A 21,279-nucleotide genomic window follows, 5' to 3' on the forward strand; every position below is an offset into this window, starting at 1 on the left:
ACAGCTCAGAGCCTGGATCCTCTTTCAGATTCTGTGTCTCCCCCTCTCTCTGCCCCTCCTATGCTCATGCTCTGTCTCTCTCTGTCTCTCAATAATAAAAACGTTAAAAAATTATTTTAGAATAGAAACTCTTATACTTGTATATTAGAAGTGAAGGCTAGCAATCCCTATCAAAGTAACACCAGCACTCTTCACAGAGCTAGAACAAACAATCCTAAAATTTGTATGGAACCAGAAAAGATCCCAAATAGCCAAAGCAATCTTGAAAAAGAAAACCAAAGCTGGAGGTGTCACAATCCCAGACTCAAGCTATATTACAAAGCTATGATCATCAAGAAAGTATGGTACTGACACAAAACAGATCAGTGGAACAGAATAGAGAACCCAGAAATGGACCCACAAATGTGTGGCCAACTAATTTTTAACATAGCAGGAAAGCACATCCAATGGAATAAAGACTCTTCAACAAATGGTGCTGGGAGAATTGGACAGCGACATGCACAGTGACATGCAGAAAAGAGAACCTGGACCACTTTCTTACACCATACACAAAAATAAACTCAAAATGGATGAAAGACCTAAATGTAAGACAGGAAGCCATCAAAATCCTAGAGGAGAAACCAGGCAAAAACCTCTTTGACCTCAGCCACAGGAACTTCTTACTCAACACGTCTCTGGAGGCAAGGGAAACAAAAGCAAAAGTGAACTGTTGGGATCTCATCAAAATAAAAATCTTTTGCACGGTGAAGGAAACAGTCAGCAAAATTAAAAGGCAACAGATGGAATGGGAGAAGATATTTGCAAATGACATATCAGATAAAGGGTTAGTATCCAAAATCTATAAAGAACTTATCAAACTCAACACCCAAAAAACAAAATCCAGTGAAGAAATGGGCAAAAGACGTGAATAGACACTTCTTCAAAGAAGATACCTAGATACATGGCCAACTGACACATGAAAAAATGCTCAACGTCACTCATCATCAGAGAAATACAAAACCACAATGAAATGCCACCTCACAGCTGTCAGAATGGCTAACATTAACAACTCAGGCAACAACTGAAATTGGCGAGGATGTGGAGAAAGAGGATCTCATTTGTGCTGCTGGTGGGAATGCAAACTGGTGCAGCTGCTCTGGAAAACAGTATGGAGGTTCCTCACAAAATTAAAAATGGAACTACCCTATGACCAGCAATTGCACTACTAGGTATGTATCCAAGGGATACAGGCGTGCTGTTTCAAAGGGGCACATGCACCCCAGTGCAGCACTATTGACAATAGCTAAAGTATGGTAAGAGTCCAAATGTCCATTGATGGAGGAATGGATAAAGCAGCTGTGGTATGTATATACAATGGAGTATTACTCAGCAATCAAAAAGAATGAAGTCTTGCCATTTGCAACCACACGGATGGAACTAGAGGGTGTTATGCTAAGCAAAATTAGAGAAGGACAGGGGCACCTGGGTGGCTCAGTTGGTTAAGTGTCCGACTTCAGCTCAGGTCATGATCTCATGGTTCATGGGTTTGAGCCCCGCATTGGGCTCTGTGCTGACTGCCACCTCAGAGCCTGGAGCCTGTTTCAGATTCTGTGTCTCCCTCTCTCTCTGACCCTTCCCTGCTCACACTCTCTCTCCCTATAAAATAAAAACATTAAAAATTTTTCTAAAGAATTAGAATATTTCTTATATTTCATATAAGGAATTTGAAATAAAAAAAAGATGAACATAAGGGAAGGGAAGCAAAAATAATATAAAAACAGGAAGGGGGACAAAGCATAAAAGACTCTTAAATATAGAGAACTGGAGGGGTTGTGGGAGGGGGCATGAGCTAAATGGGTAAGAGGCATTAAGGAATCTACTCCTGAAATCATTGTTGCATTATATGCTAACAAGTTGGATGTAAAATTTAAAAATAAGTTATTTTTAAAAAGTGAAGGCTAAAATTAATAGCGTTAGCATGAGATTTAAAATGAGTAGAAGGAGACAATAAATCCAAAGAAAGGAGGAGAAAGAAGATACTAAAGATAAGAACAGGGGAGCCTGGGTGGCTCAGTCGGTTAAGCATCTGCCTCTTGGTTTTGGCTCAGGTCATGATCCCACAGTCCTGAAATGGAGCCCAGCCCTGTGTTGGCTCTGTGGTGGGCATGGGGCCTGCTTGAGTTTCTCTCTTCCTCTCTGTTACTCCCCTGCTCCCACTCCTGCGCTCTCAAAAATAAATAAGCAAATAAGAGGAAAAAATAATTAAAATACAAAAATCAAGATACAATAAGTAAAATTTACAAAATCTCAAGTTGGTTCTTTGAAAAGACTAATAGTGTTGGCAAACTTCTGGTGCAATTTATGATGAATGTAAATGCAGAAATCTCAAGTACAAATCATTGGCAAGCCAAATTCATTAATATCTAAAAATATATGATAAATCGTGATGAAATCAGATTTACTCAGGAACATAAGAGTATTTTTAACAATAGTAAATTTATTTATTTATTTATTTATTTTAATATTTTTATTTATTTCTAGGAGAGAGAGAGACAGCGTGAGCAGGGGAGGATCAGAGAGAGAGGGAGACACAGAATCTGAAACAGGCTCCAGGCTCTGAGGCGGCAGTCAGCACAGACCCCACCTGGGGCTCGAACCCACGAACCGCAAGATCATGACCCAAGCGAAAGTCGGACGCTTAACCGACTAAGCCACCCAGGCGCCCCAACAATAGTAAATTTAAATATAATTAGCCACATTAGCAAATTTAAGGAGGAAAAGCACATTATCTCCCTTTATAGAGTAAAAGCATTCAATAAAACTTAACATCCATTTGTGATTTAGCAAACTGAGAAATAAAGCATTATTTCCTGAGAAAAATATATCTACTCAAATCCTACAGAAAAATAACCATATAAGGATTGGAAAGGAGGAAATAAACATTAGCAGATGATATGAATATCTGCGTAACATTGGAAGATCATATGAATATTAAAAAAGACACAAAAGTATTTGATTAGTTTCCTCATTTGAAAAAATGTTTATTTTGAGATATCTTTTGAGAAAGAGACAGAGATTATGAGCAGAGGAGAAACAGAGAAAGACACACAGAATCTGAAGCAGGCTCCAGGCTCTGAGGTGTCAGCACAGAGCCTAACATGGGGCTCTGCAGAGCTCATGAACCGTGAGATCAGGACCTGAGCCAGAGCCAGAGGCTTAATGGCCAGAGCCACCCAGGTACCCCTAGTTTCCTCATTTGCAAAACGGAGACAAGAGTGTCTACTCATAGTATATTGGGAGGGTTAAGTAAGAAAAGTCATAGCAAGTATGTTTGCCTGGCACATAATAACACTCTACAAATATAGGCAATGATGATAATGACAACAGATAATCAGACATCTATCTAAAGAAAAACAAAAGTGCATTTCCTTGGACTGAGCAATGTTGGTTCTAGGAATGTGTCCTCTGAAAATAATAAAAGGTAGGTAGTAGACTATTTATTGCAGTGCTGGTCATAACAGTTCAACATTGGAAATAACCTCCATGCCCATGAAGAGAGGTTGGTGAAATAAATTATGATACAGCTACCCAGTGGAAAACTATAAAATAGTGTAATAACTATGAATATAGGCTTTGAATGTAAATTTCAGTGACCTGGGGTTTCTTCCGTCTGTCTCAGAACACCCTGAGTCCTTCCTAGACCTTTCTTCCTTGCTTTTAATTGTGTCAGTCAGCTAGTGATCTATAATAATCTCAAAAAATCAGTGACATATAGTAGGACGCATTTATTTTTCAAAGTTTTGCAGGCCCTTTCGGGCAGCTCTCCTTCAGGGTATGATGGCCAGCTAGTCAGAGCATGTTCTCATTGCGACAGTCAGAAGCACAAGGTGGGGTTCAGAATGAGCACCATGCCCTTTTATCCGCATTTCGTTAGCTACTGAAAGTCATGTGGATGAGCCAAAGCCAAAGGTCAGGGAAGTGTCCTCAGCCTCTCCAGGGGCAGTGCTGATTCAGGAAGGGGGGAGAGAGAAATTGGGGCCAGTAATCGAATCTACAGCATTATTTGTCATCATTTTAATTCTCTGCTGCTGAGATTGCTACCCAGGTCCCTGCTTGCACTCATTTAACGCATTCTAGTTTGTTTAATTTTCTTTCTCTCTGAATGGAATACCTAAAAATCCATTTATATCTTTACATCTCTGCCTCAGGAACCAACTCACTTTACAGCATAAAGCTTCTCCCCATAAATATCCCCTAAGAGGGATATTTCCATTCATACATAGGAGTTACTTTTCTTCTCTACAACATTTACATTAAACAGTTAATTTCCTCAGATGTAGCCAAAATAAACACTTCAAATTCATAATGTCTTTTGGGGGGGGTGGCTTTAAAAAAAAAAGTGGGACATTGATTCTGCATGTGTTCCCAGAGGAATACAGGCTGGATTGTAATAGGGGAGCTCTTATAAATGAGTTACTCGTCACATGTCACGTACAGGTTGATACAGAATAATCTGGATTCAAATGATAAAGTCTTAGAGGCACTGGCCAGTCTTTGGACCAGTTTTAGAAATGAGGATTTGCCCGGGGTGCCTGGGTGGCTCAGTCAGTTAAGCATCTGACTTCAGCTCAGGTCATGATCTCGTGGTTCTTGAGTTTGGGCCCCACATTAGATTCTGTGCTGACAGCTCAGAGCCTGGAGCCTGCTTTAGTTTCTGTTTCTCCCTCTCTCCCTGACCCTCCCCTGTCGTGCTGTCTCTCTCTCTCAAAAATAAACAAACATTTAAAAACATAGAAATGAGGATTTGCCATATTTTAGACCCAAGAAACAGAATTAGTAAAGGGAGAATACCGTCAGAATAGAATATCAATAAAAACTTTAGTCTTTCCCTTGAATTCTGAGAATTTCATAAATCCCAAACCCAGAGCTTCAAACTAGGGGATAGGAGATAGGCTAAGACATTGAGAATGAGGAGAGAATGACTCAAGAATTAAGGATGTATTTCCCAGAAAAGTGTGATGAAAGTGGTCGGAAGAAACAGCTTCCTTCCTCTTTTCTAATCTTGGCTCCAGAACCTTCAGCAGAAGCTCTTCAATGTCTTGCATGTTACAGACTTTGCTGCTCCCATCAGCTTGGAGATAGCATGTGGCTTCTGTCGGCTCTGCTGCTTTGGGGTAAGCTGGGCTTAGAGGGGATAGTTAGAAGGGCACTGGCTCTGGGGACTCCAGACTTTTTGTCTTCCTTTGGTATCACCGGCTAGAACTCAGGGGTATGCGGACAGCCATATTTGGGCTTCCGTGGTTTATTCGTGCTCGTTATGTCAATAGGTTGGGAAGAGAGACTTCGAGGTAACATTAAGCGGGGAAGCATCGTGTCAAAATAAAGCCTCATTAATAGACTCTTCAGTACCTCTAGTACCTGATTTGGGGGAAGGGAGTAAAGAAAGACTCCAGAGACTTAAGCTGGCCCCTCAGAGTCTACAGTAGTTTTGTCTCCTTGATCCTCCCTTCTTTGTCATCTCCCACTGACCAACTTGTGTCTCTGTCCTTTGGTCTCTTACAGTTCCAGCTGGTGCACAAGTGGGTGAGTAATCTTAAACTCAGTTTCTCTTCCTCCGCCACATTCCTGCTTCTAAAGGATGAGTTTTGTTATCCTGAAGAAGAGAGGATAGGAAGCCAATAAAGATTTACAAATTATGTAAAATCCCCTATATTTAGCAGATGACCTTGATAAAATCCTGGGTTTGGAGGTTGCTAAGATTTTCTGAAAAAGCTTTAACCTCTGAACTGAATGCCCGTGTGTGTACATAATAGCAGGAAAAGGCCAGAATTGCAAAAACATACAAGTATCTCTGCTGGGTTTTCCCCAAACCAGTCCCCTTTAGAAAAAAGCTGAGACCGATAGCTTTGAAGTGAGGAGTTTGAGCCTTGGTTTCCAAAGCAGATGCTCATTAAGGCCTGAGATTAACCTAGAGACAGTATAGTGCAGAGGATCAAAAACCAGCCCCAGTCAGCTCGCCTTAGCTTACATCCCTGCTTCTTTGTTTACCGACCGTGATCACTAAATTAATCATTTATTTCTCAGGACCCCCAAATCTCCAACACCCAGATGCAGATTTAATAACATGAACAGAGTTCTCTGCGTGGGGTCTGGACAGTCTCAGTGGCTGGTGTTTATAGGTTCCCACTTGGGGCGCCTGGGTGGCTTAGTTGGTTAAGTGTCCGACTTTTGCTTAGGTCATGATCTCGCAGTTTGTGGGTTTGAGCCCCGCGTTGGGCTCTGTGCTGACTGCCAGCTCAGAGCCTGGAGCCTGTTTCAGAGTCTGTGACTCCCTCTCTCTCTGACCCTCCCCTGCTCAGCTGTCTCTCTCTCTCTCTCCTAGAAATAAAACATTTAAAAAAATTTATAGGTTCCCGCTTATTTTTCAGTCTCCTCTAAATACATGGATTTTTCTTTGTAGGATCCATGAAAACTGCCCAGTTGTTCAGACTTGCCTTTTGTTCCCCTTGTTTGTTTTTGTTGATCCCCAAGGAGACCTTACAAAGGCAGTGATCACCTTGCAGCCTCCATGGGTCATTGTATTTCAAGAGGAGGATGTAACCTTATCGTGCGAGGGGCCCCATCTGCCCGGGCACAGCTCCACACAGTGGTATCTCAATGGCACAGCCTTTCAGACCTTGACCCCCACATACAGAATCGTCGCTGCCAGTGTCAATGACAGTGGTGAATACAGGTGCCAGATGGGTCTTTCGGTGCTGAGTGACCCAGTACAGCTGGAAATCCACGTAGGTAAGTATGGCATGGCGCAGGAGAGCTGAAAATCACAAGGTCTTCCTTTGTGTTTTCTCCTTTCCGGATGCCAGGTTGTGTGTGGTGATTTACTGGAGTGTGTATGACTGTCAGCTCTATGTGCCTGCCAGCTGAAATTAAGTCAAGATGCTCAGAATGTCACATTAGGGCTTTAAACTTAAGGACCCTTAAACTTAAACTGTGTCCTGACAGCACACCATTTGGGACAGCTGTGAGCAAGGTGTCTAGAGTAAAACTTAGACCTGAAGATTTATTTAAAATGATCTAACTCTGTTGAAAATGTTATTCCTGAACATAGGAAATAAGAATTCAGAGAAATGAACAATGACGAACAGGGAAGTCTCTCTCCCGTCGCAAACCCCTAAGCCCCACAGTCACCTTCTGTAGAAACAAAACTATTACTATTTATGAACTTAAAAAGTGGTTGGTAGACTGCTCTATGTACCAGCCTACACCTTGCTTTTATCACTTAAAATACCTTGGAGGTCTGTTTAAATCAATAGAGATCAATCTGCCGCAAACTTTCAGAGGTCGGCCAATATGGCTGGCTGTGCTAGACCTGATTTAGCCATTCTCCCTAGCAGTGACCTTCTATTGTATTTCCAGTGTTTTGTTTTTTACAAGCAAATACACATCTCTATACATGTAGTCTGGGGCACATTTCATAGTGTATCTGTAAGATAATATTCTGGACATGAAATCACTGTGAGACTTTAAGCATTTTAAACATCAATGGATAGAAGAAGGGGGGGAAACCCCACTATCCACTTAAATCTGTAAAAGGTTTCTATTTGTTAAGAAATGGAAACTGCGATACTCTTCGGGGCAAAATGTTTCATTGTCAGTACAAATCATTGAAATGTGTTCTTTTGTTATTCAAGACCATTAAGGCAAAACGTCTTTGTGATTGATCATGTAAAAGTTCATCTCCGTGAATTCTGGGGGGCAGAAGTAGATTTATGTGGACTAGGTTGCTTTCAGAGGAAATGGGTTTTAGGCCAGGAAATACTGGGAACGTCAGAGGAAGTGCTAGCTGTTCCTCGTGAGTCTCTTAGGACTCTGGGAGCCAGATCTGGGGCTGCAGGTGCGAGGGGAGCCAACAGAGCTGGTTTAGCGAGAGACTCTGTAGGTCAGGCAGAAGCAGTGGTGTTTCGTGGTTCAAGTGACCAAAAGTGAAGCAGCGCTGGGAAGAGGCCATTTTTAATTTACCTCTGCGCAGACTCCAGAAGCCCCAGCCCTGGTGCCTTACTGAGAATAATACCTTTTACGTTTTTAATGTTGTATTATATAGTATATTATCATATTATGGAGCTCTTACATTTTATTGTGAATTTTTATTGAAGTGTAACACACATACCACAGACCCTAAGTGTACGCCGCAGTGACTTTTCACGAAATGTGCAGCACGCAGAGCAAGAAACAGAACATTTCCAAAATCACGGAAACTCCCTCTTCCCCATTTCTAGTCACTGCCCTGGACAATGACTTCTAACACCATAGGTTTCCGCCTGTCCTTTAACTTCTTCATATAAACGGCTACGGTACGGTATGTGTGCACTCATGTGTTTGTTCATGGTACTGATGCGTTCTTGGTTGTTTCCAGTCTGGGCTTCTTAGAAATAGTACCACTGTGGACACTTTTGTGGTAAAGATTTTATTTTTTAAGTACTCTACACACAACGTGAGGCCCAGACGCACAACCCCGAGGTCAAGAGCTGCACGCTCCACTGACTGAGCCAGCCAGGCGCCCTCACTGTGAACATTTGTATTCACATTTTTTGGTGCACATATGTACACACGTGTGGAATGGCTGGGTCACAAAATGTGCATATATTCATTCAGCTGCAGTGTTAGAAAGTGGTTACCCCCCTCCCCGCTCCCCCGTGCCGCGTGGGAATTCTGGTTGCTTCTCCTCCTCCTCAACATTCAGTGGCTTCTGTGTTTTTCATTGTAGCCATGCTGGTGCATGTGCAGGAGCTATCCCGTAGCTTTAATTTGCATTTCCCTAATGACTCGTGATACTGAGCATTTTCCACGTTTATCACCTATTTGGATATCCTCTTTTTGTAAAGTACCTGTCTAGGTGTTTTGCCAATCTTTCTTTATGGTTGTCTTTCCTTACGGGCTTGTAGGAGCTCTAGATTTTGGAGATGAGTCCTTTTTCATGGGTTGCAAGTATCTTCCACTCTATGGCTTGTCCTTTGCTATCTATGTTGTTTTCCTTTTTCAGTGAAAACAGCACATCAGGTTTTGGGGCTGGAGCCCACTAGGCTCTAGTTAATAGTGTTTTGCCACAGGGGCACCTGGGCCGCTCAGTCGGTTAAGGTCCGACACTTCATTTCGGCTCAGGTCAGCATCTCCCGGTTTGTGGGCTCTGCGCTGGCAGCGTGGGGCCTGCTTGGGATTCTCTGTCTCCCTCTCTCCCTGCCCCTCCCCAACGCGTGCTCGTTTGCTCTCAAAAATAAATAACAAACACTAAAATAGTCTTTTGCCACAGGGAGTCAGTAGTGGAGAATTCAGCCGCAGTTATGCTAGCTCTCAGGCACGTCATTTAAATGTGTGTGTGCTGGAGGCCACGAGAATTCAGGGTGGAGGACCTGTGCCCTAATTCTGTGGCTGAGAGTGAGTGTCCCCATCCTGCTCCCAGGCGGCGAGGACGGCTTTTCAGTAGGAAATGGATGATGTCTAAAAGCTGCATCCTACACGTTTTCACATATAATACTCCTGTGGTCATTTACGGGTAAATGTTTTTCATTTTTTTTCATTAGCATGCACGTATTTCTTTTTTCTTTTTCTTTATGAATTATTTAGAAGTGTTTTAGGAGAGTGGCTTCTGTTATCATTTTCTGATTTTATGACATTTTGGTGATAATTTATGCTAAACATGACATCAGGTCTTTGGTATTTGTTGAAAGCCACTTGTGGCCCAGTAGGTGCTCCAGGCTTATAAGTGTTGCATGTGTTCTTGGAAAGCACATGAATTTTCTCTAAGCCATAGCATTGTGTATAAACCTACAGAATCAACTCTATTAATTGTGTCATTCAAATATTTGATGTCATTACTAGTGTTTTTGACAGTTTCTGATGGAGGTATATTCAAATTTCCCGCCAAGTTTGCGGGCGTGTGAAGCCAAGCGCCGGTGTGTTTGGGCAGTGTAGTCTCTGGGCTTTGCTGGGAACGAGAAGAAGGGAGGGAAGAGTATTCATTATACTTAGAAACCCTATGGCGGCGTCCACAACTATAAAAACTATGCTACGTGTGGTACCGGAACGCCGCTGCCCGTTCTTAGGTAAGTTCCGGAGGGGGAAACGGCACTCCTGTCCCTTCTCCTCTTTTGTCTTTTAACCACATCCTCATGTAGCCACACCACGTGCCCCAGGGAAGGAAAAAGGATGCATTTTCAGTTGTGTGTAGAGGTGAGCATCATGACGGAGGGCCCCTTGGACGTGGGGCTTGTTTTTACCAGCTCTGCCACCGGTCTGCGCAGATGTGTTTGTCCTCTGTCAGTTGTGAAGCATACATTCATCTGGATGTGTTTGCTGTGCTGTGTGTTTGTCTCAGCAGGTGGGATCCCATTAATAACTGAGGCAGGAGTTGGAGTGTATTTGTTTTTCATCGCCGTGTAACAAATCACCACAAACAAGGCAGCTTAAAACAACACACATTCATTGTCTCCCCGCGGGTCAGGGACCAGCACGGCTTGGCTGGGTGGCCCGCACAGGCTGCAGTCAGGGTGGGGGCTGGGCTGAGTTCCTTCCTGCAGCTCTGCCGAGCTCCGTGGGCACTGGCAGCGTTCAGTTCCTTACGTTGTAGACCTGAGGTCCCCACCTCTTTGCTGGCTGTCAGCTGGAGGCCAGTCTCGGCTCTGGGGTCGGGCCCCTGCCCATGTGGCCCACTCCCAACACGGCAGCTCACGTCTTCGAGGCCAGTGGGAGACCCTCTCAGTCCAGGCAGCTCCGACAGAGTTATCAGATGTAATGTCATCATGGAAGAGACATCCCATAACCTTTGTCACGTTCTGTTGAAAGTCACGGGCTCTACCCACATTCAAGGGGATTAGACAGGAGTGTGACTCATCGGGGTCATCTTAGAACTCTGCTTCCCACGTAGGGTTAAGTTTTTGTCCCAACCCACTTCTGAAATTTGGAAAGGGAATATAAGAAGGGGCTATGTGCACTGCTGCTGGCAAAGACTTTTCTTCCCGTCAGAGCTAAGGGTATTTGATGGGCAACGGGCCTCGAATTCGGCAGCGATAGGAGGCTGGACCGTTACAAAGAGGAAAAGAGAAGAAAGCCCCCAGGGCCCAGCTGGCACCTCTGCTGCTGTGTACGCTGTGTGCATTCATTTGGGGTCTGCATTTTGCAGATTGGGTGCTACTCCAGGTCCAAAGCAGAGTCGTCACGGAAGGGGAACCTCTGACAATGAGGTGTCGTGGATGGAAGAATAAGCTGGTGTACAATGTGGTTTTCTACCAAAACGACAAGGCCTTTAAGTTTTCTCCTCAGAATTCTGAGTTCACCATTCTGAAAACCAACCTGAGTCACAGTGGCGTCTATCACTGCTCAGTCATGGGGAGGCAACTCTACGTATCACCAGGAGTCCCCATCACTGTACAAGGTATGTGTCTGAATCGTCCTAGAGCTGTAGTTTTAAGGACCATCATAAATCATCGCTTCCACTTGCAAGCTCCAAAGAGGTCACTGGCTCACTGAAGGCCATGCAGTGATCAGCGGCATGGAGGGGACCAGAACTGAAGTCTTCTGGGTCTGTCTGTTGCTCTTTCCAGGAAGCTACAACACCCCGTTAGCAATCCCTGGAGCTACAGGTGGAGGCGAGGGCATCGTGAGGGGCTAGTTCGTCAGTTTTGTTTTAGGTGCAAGGAATAGAGACTCACTCCAGATGGGCAGGAGAGTTATTAGAAAATAACTGAGTGCAGCCTCATACAGTGTCCATAGAAATGGAAGCCATAACGGCATCAGGACTTGGTTACACTTCCTGCCTCGCAGGGGCAATGTGGCCTCTCTGCTAACTAAGCACTTTCCTCCGTTCCAGCTTGCACGTGGCCTTCATGGTGACTCTTCCGTGTTAGTGCTCATAACTACTACCAGCTCTTTTATGGCTGAAAAATAATCCGTTCCTACAGGAAAGAGAGGGCTGTCCCAGATTATCTTTTGAGGCAGTAACACAAGCAACGAGTCACTGAACTGGCTAGCCTGGGTCAGTGTCCACTGCCGGGCACCCGATACCAAAAGGGCACAGTCATCTGGCCAGTAACATGGCTATTCATGGGGGCACGGGCTGTGAGGAGGTGCTCCCCCCCGGTAGCAAGCGAGGAAGCTGGCACTCTATGAGGAGCCCCCAAGATGTCTCTCTGCAGGAGGTGAAGGGGGAATGGTCTGTGGGCATTCTCCAGGGCAGGGTTCCCCAGGAGGAAGGGGGTGTGTCTTCTGTAAAAAGAACCTTGACACTGAAGCAGGCAACCCTGTTCCCATTGACTTTTTCTTTAGAGCTATTTCCGGCCCCAGTGCTAAAAGCATCCTTGTCATTACCCATCCTGGAGGGGCAGCTGGTCAACCTGAGCTGCGAGACGAAGCTGCTGCTACAGAGGCCTGGGTTGCAGCTTTACTTCTCCTTCTACGTGGGCGACACGGCCCTGATGCACAGGAATGCCTCCTCCGGGTTCCAGATACTAAGTGCTAGGACAGAGGACTCGGGGCTCTACTGGTGTGAGGCTGCCACAGGAGATGGCGCTGTCGTCAGGCGCAGCTCTGAGGTGGAGCTTCAGGTCCTCGGTGAGTGGGGGGGTGGGGGGTGTTGTCAGGCCCAGAGGAAGATGCTCCCTTTTCCCCTCTGGGGCTGAGGGCTGGTTAAGGGGACTTCGTGGCCTAGTCAGGAAAAACCCATGAACAGGGCTTTCTCTTTTTTTTCTTTGTATTTATTTTTGAGACCGAGACAGAGTGTGAGCGGGGGAGGGGCAGAGAGAGGAGACAGAATCGGAAGCAGGCTCCAGGCTGTCAGCACAGAACCCTACGTGAGGCTCGAACCCACAAACCCTGCGATCATGACCTGAGTGGAAGTCGATCGCTTAACCGACTGAGCCACCCGGGCTCCTCTCCTCTCTTGGTTCATCATTTCCCTATTCTCATAGACTTCATGACATTTCTTTTCCTTTCTCCATTTGTTTCCTTCCTTTTGTCCTTCTTCATTTTTCATTTTCTCTCCTCTCCTTTCCCCCTCATTCCTGCCCCCAACCCCAAAAGTCTGAGCAGCAATATAGTGAGTTCTTCCCATCTAGTGTCCTGGGTCCGGGGATAGGAACTCACTGGGGTGCAGTTCCTGTTTGCTGGGGCTCACGCAGTAGATTGGGGGAGATCGGGATTTTGTGGACTGCCAGTAAAGACACGCCCGAGTGTCTATCTGGCCGGGGGGCAGAGACTGGGAGCTCCAAACAAAGACTGTCCGGGGAAAGAAGTATATTTTCAACCCCAGATCATCTCCAGCAGTAAATGGTGTAGAAATAGCATCTATGTCAGAAACTGGGAAGGCGCGCTGCCACGGCCCTCGCCCCTGAGCCCCAGCGAGCAGGCAGCCACACATGGTTACACCCCGGGGCCCGGTGGGCCACCTCCTTGCAACCCCGCTGGGGACAGGTGGACGGGGGACAGGCGGATGGGTGTTGGCTCGCCTTCTCTCCCAGACAGAAATCTGCCAGGGCCCGCCGGGCTCTAACTAGCATTTCTTCTCTTTGTCATTTTCTTTTTCAGGCCCCCAGGCACCAACTCCTATTTGGTTTCACATCCTTTTCTATCTGGCAGTGGGAATGATATTTTTGGTGGACACCATCTTCTGTATGATTATATACAAGGAACTGCAAAAACAGAAACGGTGGAACTTAGAAATCTCTTTGGGCTCTGGTCCTAAGAAAAAAGGAACTTCGTACATTCAAAATGATAGATATTTAGAAGACATTTAGAGCTGCTGTGTCAGGAACTAGAAGGCGGCTGCCGAAAGGACACCAGAAGCCCTGGGGGGGGGGGGCAGGGGGGAGGGCAGCGGTCGCAGCCCAGAGTGTGCCCGCGCGTCTAGACAGACCCTCCCCCTTCCCTGGGCAAGCACGTGGACACAAACAGCCGGAAGTTTAAAGAATGGGACTGTGAGTCCCATGATATCTGACTCAAATAAAGGAAACAATGAACGGACTTTGGTGGAGATAAACTTGGGTCTGGGTAACCCGGGGAGGATTTGAAGTGAAACCTACTTTAAAGAAATCTTTAAAAACTTGCACATCCAGTCTCCCCCGGTTATCCTACTAGGTGGTTTGCGCAATAATCGATTTCTGGGGACAGGGTGGAAAGGTGTGTGCCCGTACATGGAACAGGAAGCTAGAGGGAGGCAGAGGAGAGGGTGGAGGGGGCAGGAAGAGCGAGCATGGCCATCGGGAGAAGCGCTGAGACCCCACAGCCGGAAATGTCACTCTCAAATGGCTCCCGAGGGACGGGGACGGTGGGTGGGAGCGTGGCGGTCTGGTGGCCTGTCTCTTCAGCGCTCGCGCAGGGAGCGCACCCGCACAGCTGGCAGAGAGACACATGCAGCCTTCCGTCCCCGGAGAGATGCGTTCGGTATTTCTGTCCTTTCCTAGGAGGCGTGCTCGGTGACCTCCCTGTGGCCAGAGACTCCGGGGCCGCCTGCCTATCCCAGCGGCCGCCCCGCAGGAACACACAGGCCTTCCTTAATAAGTTCGACCAGACCTCCCGGCGGGGCACTGCGAGGCGGGGCTGCGGGCGCGCGCGAAGGGGCGCCCACATCACCGGGCCCCCAGCTCGTGCTGCCAGAGAGGTACTGTCCCCTTCCGGCTTCCCGGATGGTTCCCACCTGGCTTCAAGGTCCGCTACTCTCCCGCCTGGGCTCTCATCTGGAGGAAGATACTCTCCCGCTGCTTCCTAACAGCTGACGCCACGCTGGAGCGCGCCAAAGACTTCACTAAAGGTTAGAGAAACCAAAGGGCTGTAAACAAACCTAGCAACACATTCTAGATTTGCTTCTGTGTTTGTTGCATTTTGAACGCAGCTTATCCGCCACACAAGGACACGCCCCTGCCCAGCGTGGGTCCTGGCTGCACAGGGCCCGGCTCACCTGTACCCCCCCCCCCCCCCCCCCCCCCCCCCCCCCCCCCCCCCCCCCCCCCCCCCCCCCCCCCCCCCCCCGCGCGCAGCACTGTTCCGCACCCTGCAGCTTCCCTGGTCTGTGGCCAGTGGGAAGGTTCTCCCTTCCAGACTAAAGTAGGGTCATATCTTCGTAGAAGGACAACTGCCAACATTTGTGTTAAACGAAATGGTCATCTATACCAGTAGGGGTGTCACTGACTGCGCATGCTTGGTGTCCTGGGCTGAGAAAACACAAGTGAAGATCGCAGGGAATGATCCCATGGGAAAGAGGCCTAAAGACCTCCCCGCCCCGCCCCCCAGGACACTCTAGCCTGAGGAACTGGGAACAGAAGCTGGGGGTGACATTCACAGACAGGTTCTCAGCCAGCAGGGCCAGCCCTCACAGGGTAGATAGAAGGGTAGGGCACGGGCTCCCCAGGGGAAGGAGATGGGGGCAGAAAGACGCAAAGACTTGCGGTGAGGCTGGAAAGGGGAGTCATCGTGGGAGCATCATGAAGTGCTTTCTCTTTCCCCTCTGCCTCGTGCTTCCTCTCCAGATTTTTCCATCTTTGTCACAATTTTTCCTCACCTGTACTCCACTGCTTAAACAACGGAGTTGATCAAATCAATGTCTTGTGTTGCTGGGTGAGGGGAGGTGGGGAACCCCGGACCCTGAGGCCTTGACCCTGCCTCTCCCAAAGATGTCACCAAAAGGTTGTCTTGTCTCAAGAAAGAATTCAAGGACACAGCACAGCGAATGAGTGATACGAACAGTAAAGTTTATTTAAGTAAAAGTGGTGTGGGAGAGAAAGAAATGTAAACCCAGCAGAAGGCAAACTGTCTCCTGCTGAGACCCCCAACCCCCAAAGTCCTACCCTTCCTGGAACACCAGCATCTCTTGTCTGAATGAAAGGGGCCATTTCAGCGCAAAGCAGGATGGGCTTGGGAGCGATGCTTTCTCCAGGGCTCCTGGGCGGGGCGGGCTCAGCTCTATCAGGCTTTCACTGCAGTCTGAGGTCTTCCTCTGCCCGATCCTCTCTTCACTCTCCCCTGCACAGGAGCTCATCCTTAATAAACATCTGGCGCCCCAAACTCTGTCCAGCCTCTGTCCCCAGGTCCGGTCTGAGTAGTCTGTATGCCATTGTCTCCAGTCTTAGAAGGTCCATTTGTCCCAATAACATTTCTAGGGACAGATCTTTCTTAAAGTTTATTTTGAGAGGGGCACCTGCGGGGGCTCTGTCGGTTGGCCCTCCGACTTTGGCTCAGGTCATGGTCTCATGGTTCGTGGGTTCAAGCCCCACATCAGGCTCTGTGATGACAGCTTGGAGCCTGGAGCCTGCTTTGGATTCTGTGTCTCCCTCTCTCTCTGCCCCTCCCCTGCTCACACTCTGTATCTCTCTCTCAAAAATAAAAATAAACATTTAAAAAAATCTAAAAATAAATAAATGTAAAAAAAAAAGGATCAGTAGAACTTTACTCAGTAATGATGAAACAAGAAAATTGCAGCACTTTGTTCTGGAGTCCCCCCCGCCATCCCCCCCCGTCCTACATACAGATTGCTTTTCCCACTGGCCAGTGTCAGTGTGTGAACCCATGGGGATAGATGAAGGTGTTCGCGAGCTTTAGGCGAACCAAGCTCCTGACTGTCCACCTCCATGCAGGGGCTTTCCTTACACTGGGCCGCCTAGGAACACGCCCGCTGTAAATGTGTGAAGCCACTTCTGCTTTTCCACATACTCCTGCCGGCACACCCTTCACCCAGTTTGCAAAAGAAAGGCATCATTCTTACCCATCCCAAATCATGATTCAGTGCCTCGGGATTAAAAAAAAAATTCTCTGTTTAGCAGAGACAAAGGCCCTATAGACCAGTGGTTAGTTTCTGTGTCTCTCTCATACTTAAAGGTATTAAAGACAAAGCCATGTATTAGAAATAAATATGCTGGCCCATGTCGAGATGTCCTGAATCTCGGAATACGGTAAGAGACATAAAGCAGAATTGATGACAGTTTTCATGCAAAGACCTTGCCTCTTCTTTATTATTTAAAAAAAAAAAAAAAAAAGGCTTGGCTCTTGAGGGAGAGTCCTGAGCAAAGAGCAGTGTAAGACACAGTGCGCCTGTGTCGAGGCACAGACCCATGGACGCCTCTACGCCTGATCCACTCCTCTGGGAGTCAGGCTGTGTACCCGGCTGGCACACGTTCAGTCACAGGCAACATCTAACTCTGAGCATCAAAGCCAACAGAGTTTGGTCACTTATTCGTGCTACACCAATGTCAGACGAGAAGTCTGATCAACGTGGTGCTGGCAGGAACACAGTCAACGGTTGTGCCAGAGCTCAAAGCACGGGGCCATCCTGCACCAGGAAGGCAATGCCCTGGCCGGGAGGGGACACACACCACCTCCACCTCGCTGGTCAGAACTGCTTGCTAAGCTCCATTCAACCACAAAGAGGATGCACGACTCTACCGTAAACACGCGGCAAAAAGCTGGAAACGTTGCACAAACAGCACAGATGCTCGCAAACAAGGTAAGAGCTGTAAAAAAGTACACTGGGGGGGGAGGGGGGGAAGGGAGGCACCTGGGTGGCTCAGTTGGTTCATCATCCAACTTCAGCTCACGGCAAGATCTTACAGTTCACGGTTCAAGCCCCACTCGGGCTCAGTGCTGACAGCTCAGAGCCTGGAGCCTGCTTCTGATCCCATCTCTCCCACTCTCTCTGCCCCTCCTCCGCTTGCAGTCTTTCTCTCTCTCAAAAATAAACTTTAAAAATTAAAAAAAAAAATACGCTAGGAATTATCAGCTGGCTTTAAAGAGCAGTTGCCCAGCATTTTCAGTATTCTAAGTAAAGGGCAAGGGGTGAGATCTCATCCGACCGATGTAGTGTTTCTCAGTGGCACAGTCGGCCTGATTACAAACAGATGACACCTTTTACCTCTAAGCCATCAACATTACAGCTCCTAGAAAGCTGGTTTTAGATCTTCTTGAACAACGTAGAATTTTTTTGTTAAGCTTTACAAAAACAAACCAAAAAAAGCCAAAAAAGTACTGCACACTGTTAAGTTCCCGGTTTGCATTTTCACTTGGTGGCACATCAGCTTGTGTCACTCATCAGTCATTTCCTGTTCCCAACTGTCATGTGTTAGTAGATTCTACTGTAAATCAGCTACGTAACGGGCACGAGTCCACCCTTTTTAAGCTCTTCATCTAACGAAGGGCTAGAACCCGCGCCTGAGTGGACAGACCGAGGCAGGAGCGGCGGCACCACGCGGAGGCGGCGGGCCGCTGGCTCCACCCTGTGGCCACCTGCGCACACTGCTCCCGTGGCTCTCCGCCCGCTTTCGGCAACTCACCACCCCCTCCGCCCCCAAGACCTGGTGCGAGATCTCAGCTTCCCCAGACCCGCAAGGGCAAGAACGGACTCCAAGGTGGCGACGGGTACAGGAGAGCAAGGAGTCGTGTGTGTCCGATTCGCCCTCGTACCCAGAGGAGCACCCAACTTGTGGGCGGCACCCCAAGCAAGTACTTGCTTGCTCGGGGCCGGCAGATGTAAGAACCGGGTTCTCGCCCGGGCCCGCGCGGCAGCTGCAGAAAGTTCGGCGGGAAACCGAACGGTGGGGACGGCCGGACGGCTTCCTGGAACTGCGTAGCTGATAAACTCCGGGGTCGAAGCGACGCGCCAGCTCAGGGACTTGGCCGTGGCGCCACCGCGCGGAGCGGAGGACCAGGAGGGAGACCGCGGGAAGGGGACCCGCGCTGACCTGTCCCGAGACCCAGGAATAAGGTGGCTGGAGCAGATGGCTGCCAAGAAAGAGCAGGTGGGGAGTGAATGGGTGACCGCTGATCGGTCAAACACGGATGACTATCCTGCTGCTTCCACCACCAGCGGAGAACCAGCTGGGCGGTGAGCAGTGAGCCCCCAGGTTCTTCCAGGGCTGCTCTGAAATGCACTCGGGGACCATGGGGCATCACCCAAAGGCCTGGTCTAGCCTGGATCCCTAGTGCTTACCCTGGAGGGTGATGTAGCTGGAAGGGGGGGAGGGGAGGAAGGGCGTTCCTTCATACCTCGCAGACTCTGCCCGGACGGTACCCGAGGGCCGGCTGGACCCACAAAGGCTTCATCCAAGCAGCTCTGGGGCACATCGTACAATCCCCAGGGCTTACTTACAGAGCTAAGGAGGACACCCCAGAGGAGACCGTTGTAGAGAACAGGCTGCTGCTTGTGAGGAGGGTGGTCAGTTGGAGGTCGTTTCTCATCTTCCAGGTTCCATAAGGAAAGCCCTAAGCTCCTTGAGCTTCTACAGGAGTTCAGACCCATTCCAGAACACTCCAGAGTGTTCCTAGATTGAGAAGGAAGGACTGGTTTGAGGCAAAACGGGGAGATTTGGGTCCTGGCTGATGTGAGAAACAAAGGCAAAGGAAGAAACTTTCCTCATAACCTACAGCCCATTGGCAAGTCCTTGAGGCAGACAGAGTGACCTTCCTCTAGAAGCTCAACTGCCTTGATGTTCATACTTGGCTAAGGGCAAAAGGCAATCTTAGCTTAACCTTATCCCAACCTCCAGGATCCTGTAAGTCTCCCTTAGCATATAAACATTCCGTTGGAAACTTCCTTTATCTCTACTCCCCCCCAACCCCCCAGATACATGTTAGCGATCATCCTCCAAGCATATGGCCTCCTGACACATCTGAAGGGTCTTATGACTAAGGTTTTGTTTAAAGTAATAAATGAGGGGCGCCTGGGTGGCTTAGTCGGTTAAGCGTCCGACTTTCGCTTAGGTCACGATCTCGCGGTTCGTGGGTTCGAGCCCCGCGTCGGGCTCTGAGCTGACTGCCAGCTCGGAGCCTGGAGCCTGTTTCAGTCTGTGACTCCCTCTCTCTCTGACCCTTCCCTGTTCACACTGTCTCTCTCTCTCCTAGAAATAAATAAAACATTTAAAAAATAATAAATAAATGAGCTTTTCTTTTTAAATTTTTTTTTTATGTTTTATTTATTTCTAGGAGAGAGAGAGACAGCGTGAGCAGGCGAGGGTCAGAGAGAGAGGGAGTCACAGACTCAAAGAGGCTCCAGGCTCTGAGCTGGCAGTCAGCTCAGAGCCCGACGCGGGGCTCGAACCCACGAACCGCGAGATCGTGACCTAAGCGAAAGTCGGACGCTTAACCGACTAAGCCACCCAGGCGCCCCATAAATGAGCTTTTCTTAACAATAGTTAGCCCCCCAGGTCCTGGAATCCTTGCTTCCAAAATTCCTTAAAGACTTACGCTACCCCTAACCCTCTTGCAACTTGAGAGTATATAATCAGCCACTCCTCACAACCTCATGCAGCTCTTTCTGCACATGAGTCGTGTCCTCATGTTTTAATGAAACTATCTTTTTGCACTGAAGAGGTCTCCAGAATTCTTTCTTCACCTTTCGCTCTGAACCCCAACATTTCCACATCACTTGCTACCACACTGGGGAGAAACCCTAGAGCCTTCTGGACTTAGGACTCTCCCCGCCCCTCATCCCGGAAGGCAAAGATAGCCAGACCTGCCTGGAAACCAGATGGAATGAAGGAGGAATGGCTGGCAATTGGCCAGAAGGGGTTCACCAGTCCTCACTGCTACCAGGCCAGTAAGAGATAGACCCCAAGGGCAGTAAGGGCTGGACAATAGTGGAAGCAAGAAAACCAGCTAGGAATTCAGGTGAAAGCTAATGGCAGTTTGGATTTACAGGGAGCAGTGAAGGTGTTGAGAAGTGCTCACATTTGGAATATATTTTGTAGGAAGTGCCAGAAAAAAAAAGGCTTACTGATTGATTCTATGTAGGGAATGTGGGAGAAAAGAGGAGTCACAAAGACTAGATTTGAGCAATAAACTGATTCCATTGACTGGGATCAGGAGGGAAATAGCAAGTTGATGTAAGAGAGGAGAGAAGAGTAGCAAGAAGCAAAAGTTCTGTATTGGACATATAAAGATTCCTATTTGATGTTTAACTGTTGAAAATTCAATGGAGGGGGCACCTGGTGGCTCAGTCTGTTAGGCGTCCGACTTCAGCTCAGGTCATGATCTCACAGTTTGTGGGTTCGAGCCCTGCATTGGGCTCTGTGCTGATGGCTAGCTTGGACCCTGGAGCCTGCTTCGGATTCTGTGTCTCCTCTCTCTGACTTTTGCCTACTCGCTTTCTCTCTCTCTCTCTCTCTCTCTCTCAGAAATAAATAAAACATTAAAATTTTTTTTAAAAAGGAAAAAGAAATTTCAGTGGAATGTGAATGGCACTCAAAGAACAATCCGGGGAGATAAAAAAATTTTAGAATCATCATATATATGTTATATTGAGAGCCATGGGATTAGAAAAGACAATGTAAG

At 47.7% G+C, this 21,279-nt stretch overlaps 1 protein-coding gene across 2 annotated transcripts in view; it reads left to right on the top strand.

The window, feature by feature from the left end:
* FCGR1A (Fc fragment of IgG receptor Ia) overlaps positions 1 to 13,990 on the top strand; it is a 67,345-nt gene extending 53,355 nt beyond the window's left edge. For both annotated transcript variants that reach the window (XM_039246247.1, XM_039246248.1), the window contains exons 2-7: positions 5,052 to 5,153; positions 5,542 to 5,562; positions 6,511 to 6,768; positions 11,156 to 11,407; positions 12,298 to 12,582; positions 13,555 to 13,990. In XM_039246247.1, coding sequence (XP_039102178.1) covers positions 5,123 to 5,153; positions 5,542 to 5,562; positions 6,511 to 6,768; positions 11,156 to 11,407; positions 12,298 to 12,582; positions 13,555 to 13,763 — 1,056 coding nt within the window. In that variant the 5' untranslated portion in view covers positions 5,052 to 5,122 and the 3' untranslated portion in view covers positions 13,764 to 13,990. The remainder of the gene's footprint in view (positions 1 to 5,051; positions 5,154 to 5,541; positions 5,563 to 6,510; positions 6,769 to 11,155; positions 11,408 to 12,297; positions 12,583 to 13,554) is intronic.
* Positions 13,991 to 21,279: the final 7,289 nt, after the last annotated feature.

Source organism: Hyaena hyaena, unplaced genomic scaffold (genome assembly GCF_003009895.1).
Source record: "Hyaena hyaena isolate Hyena2069 unplaced genomic scaffold, ASM300989v1 scaffold_284, whole genome shotgun sequence".
In the NCBI taxonomy this organism is placed as follows: Eukaryota; Metazoa; Chordata; class Mammalia; order Carnivora; family Hyaenidae; genus Hyaena; species Hyaena hyaena.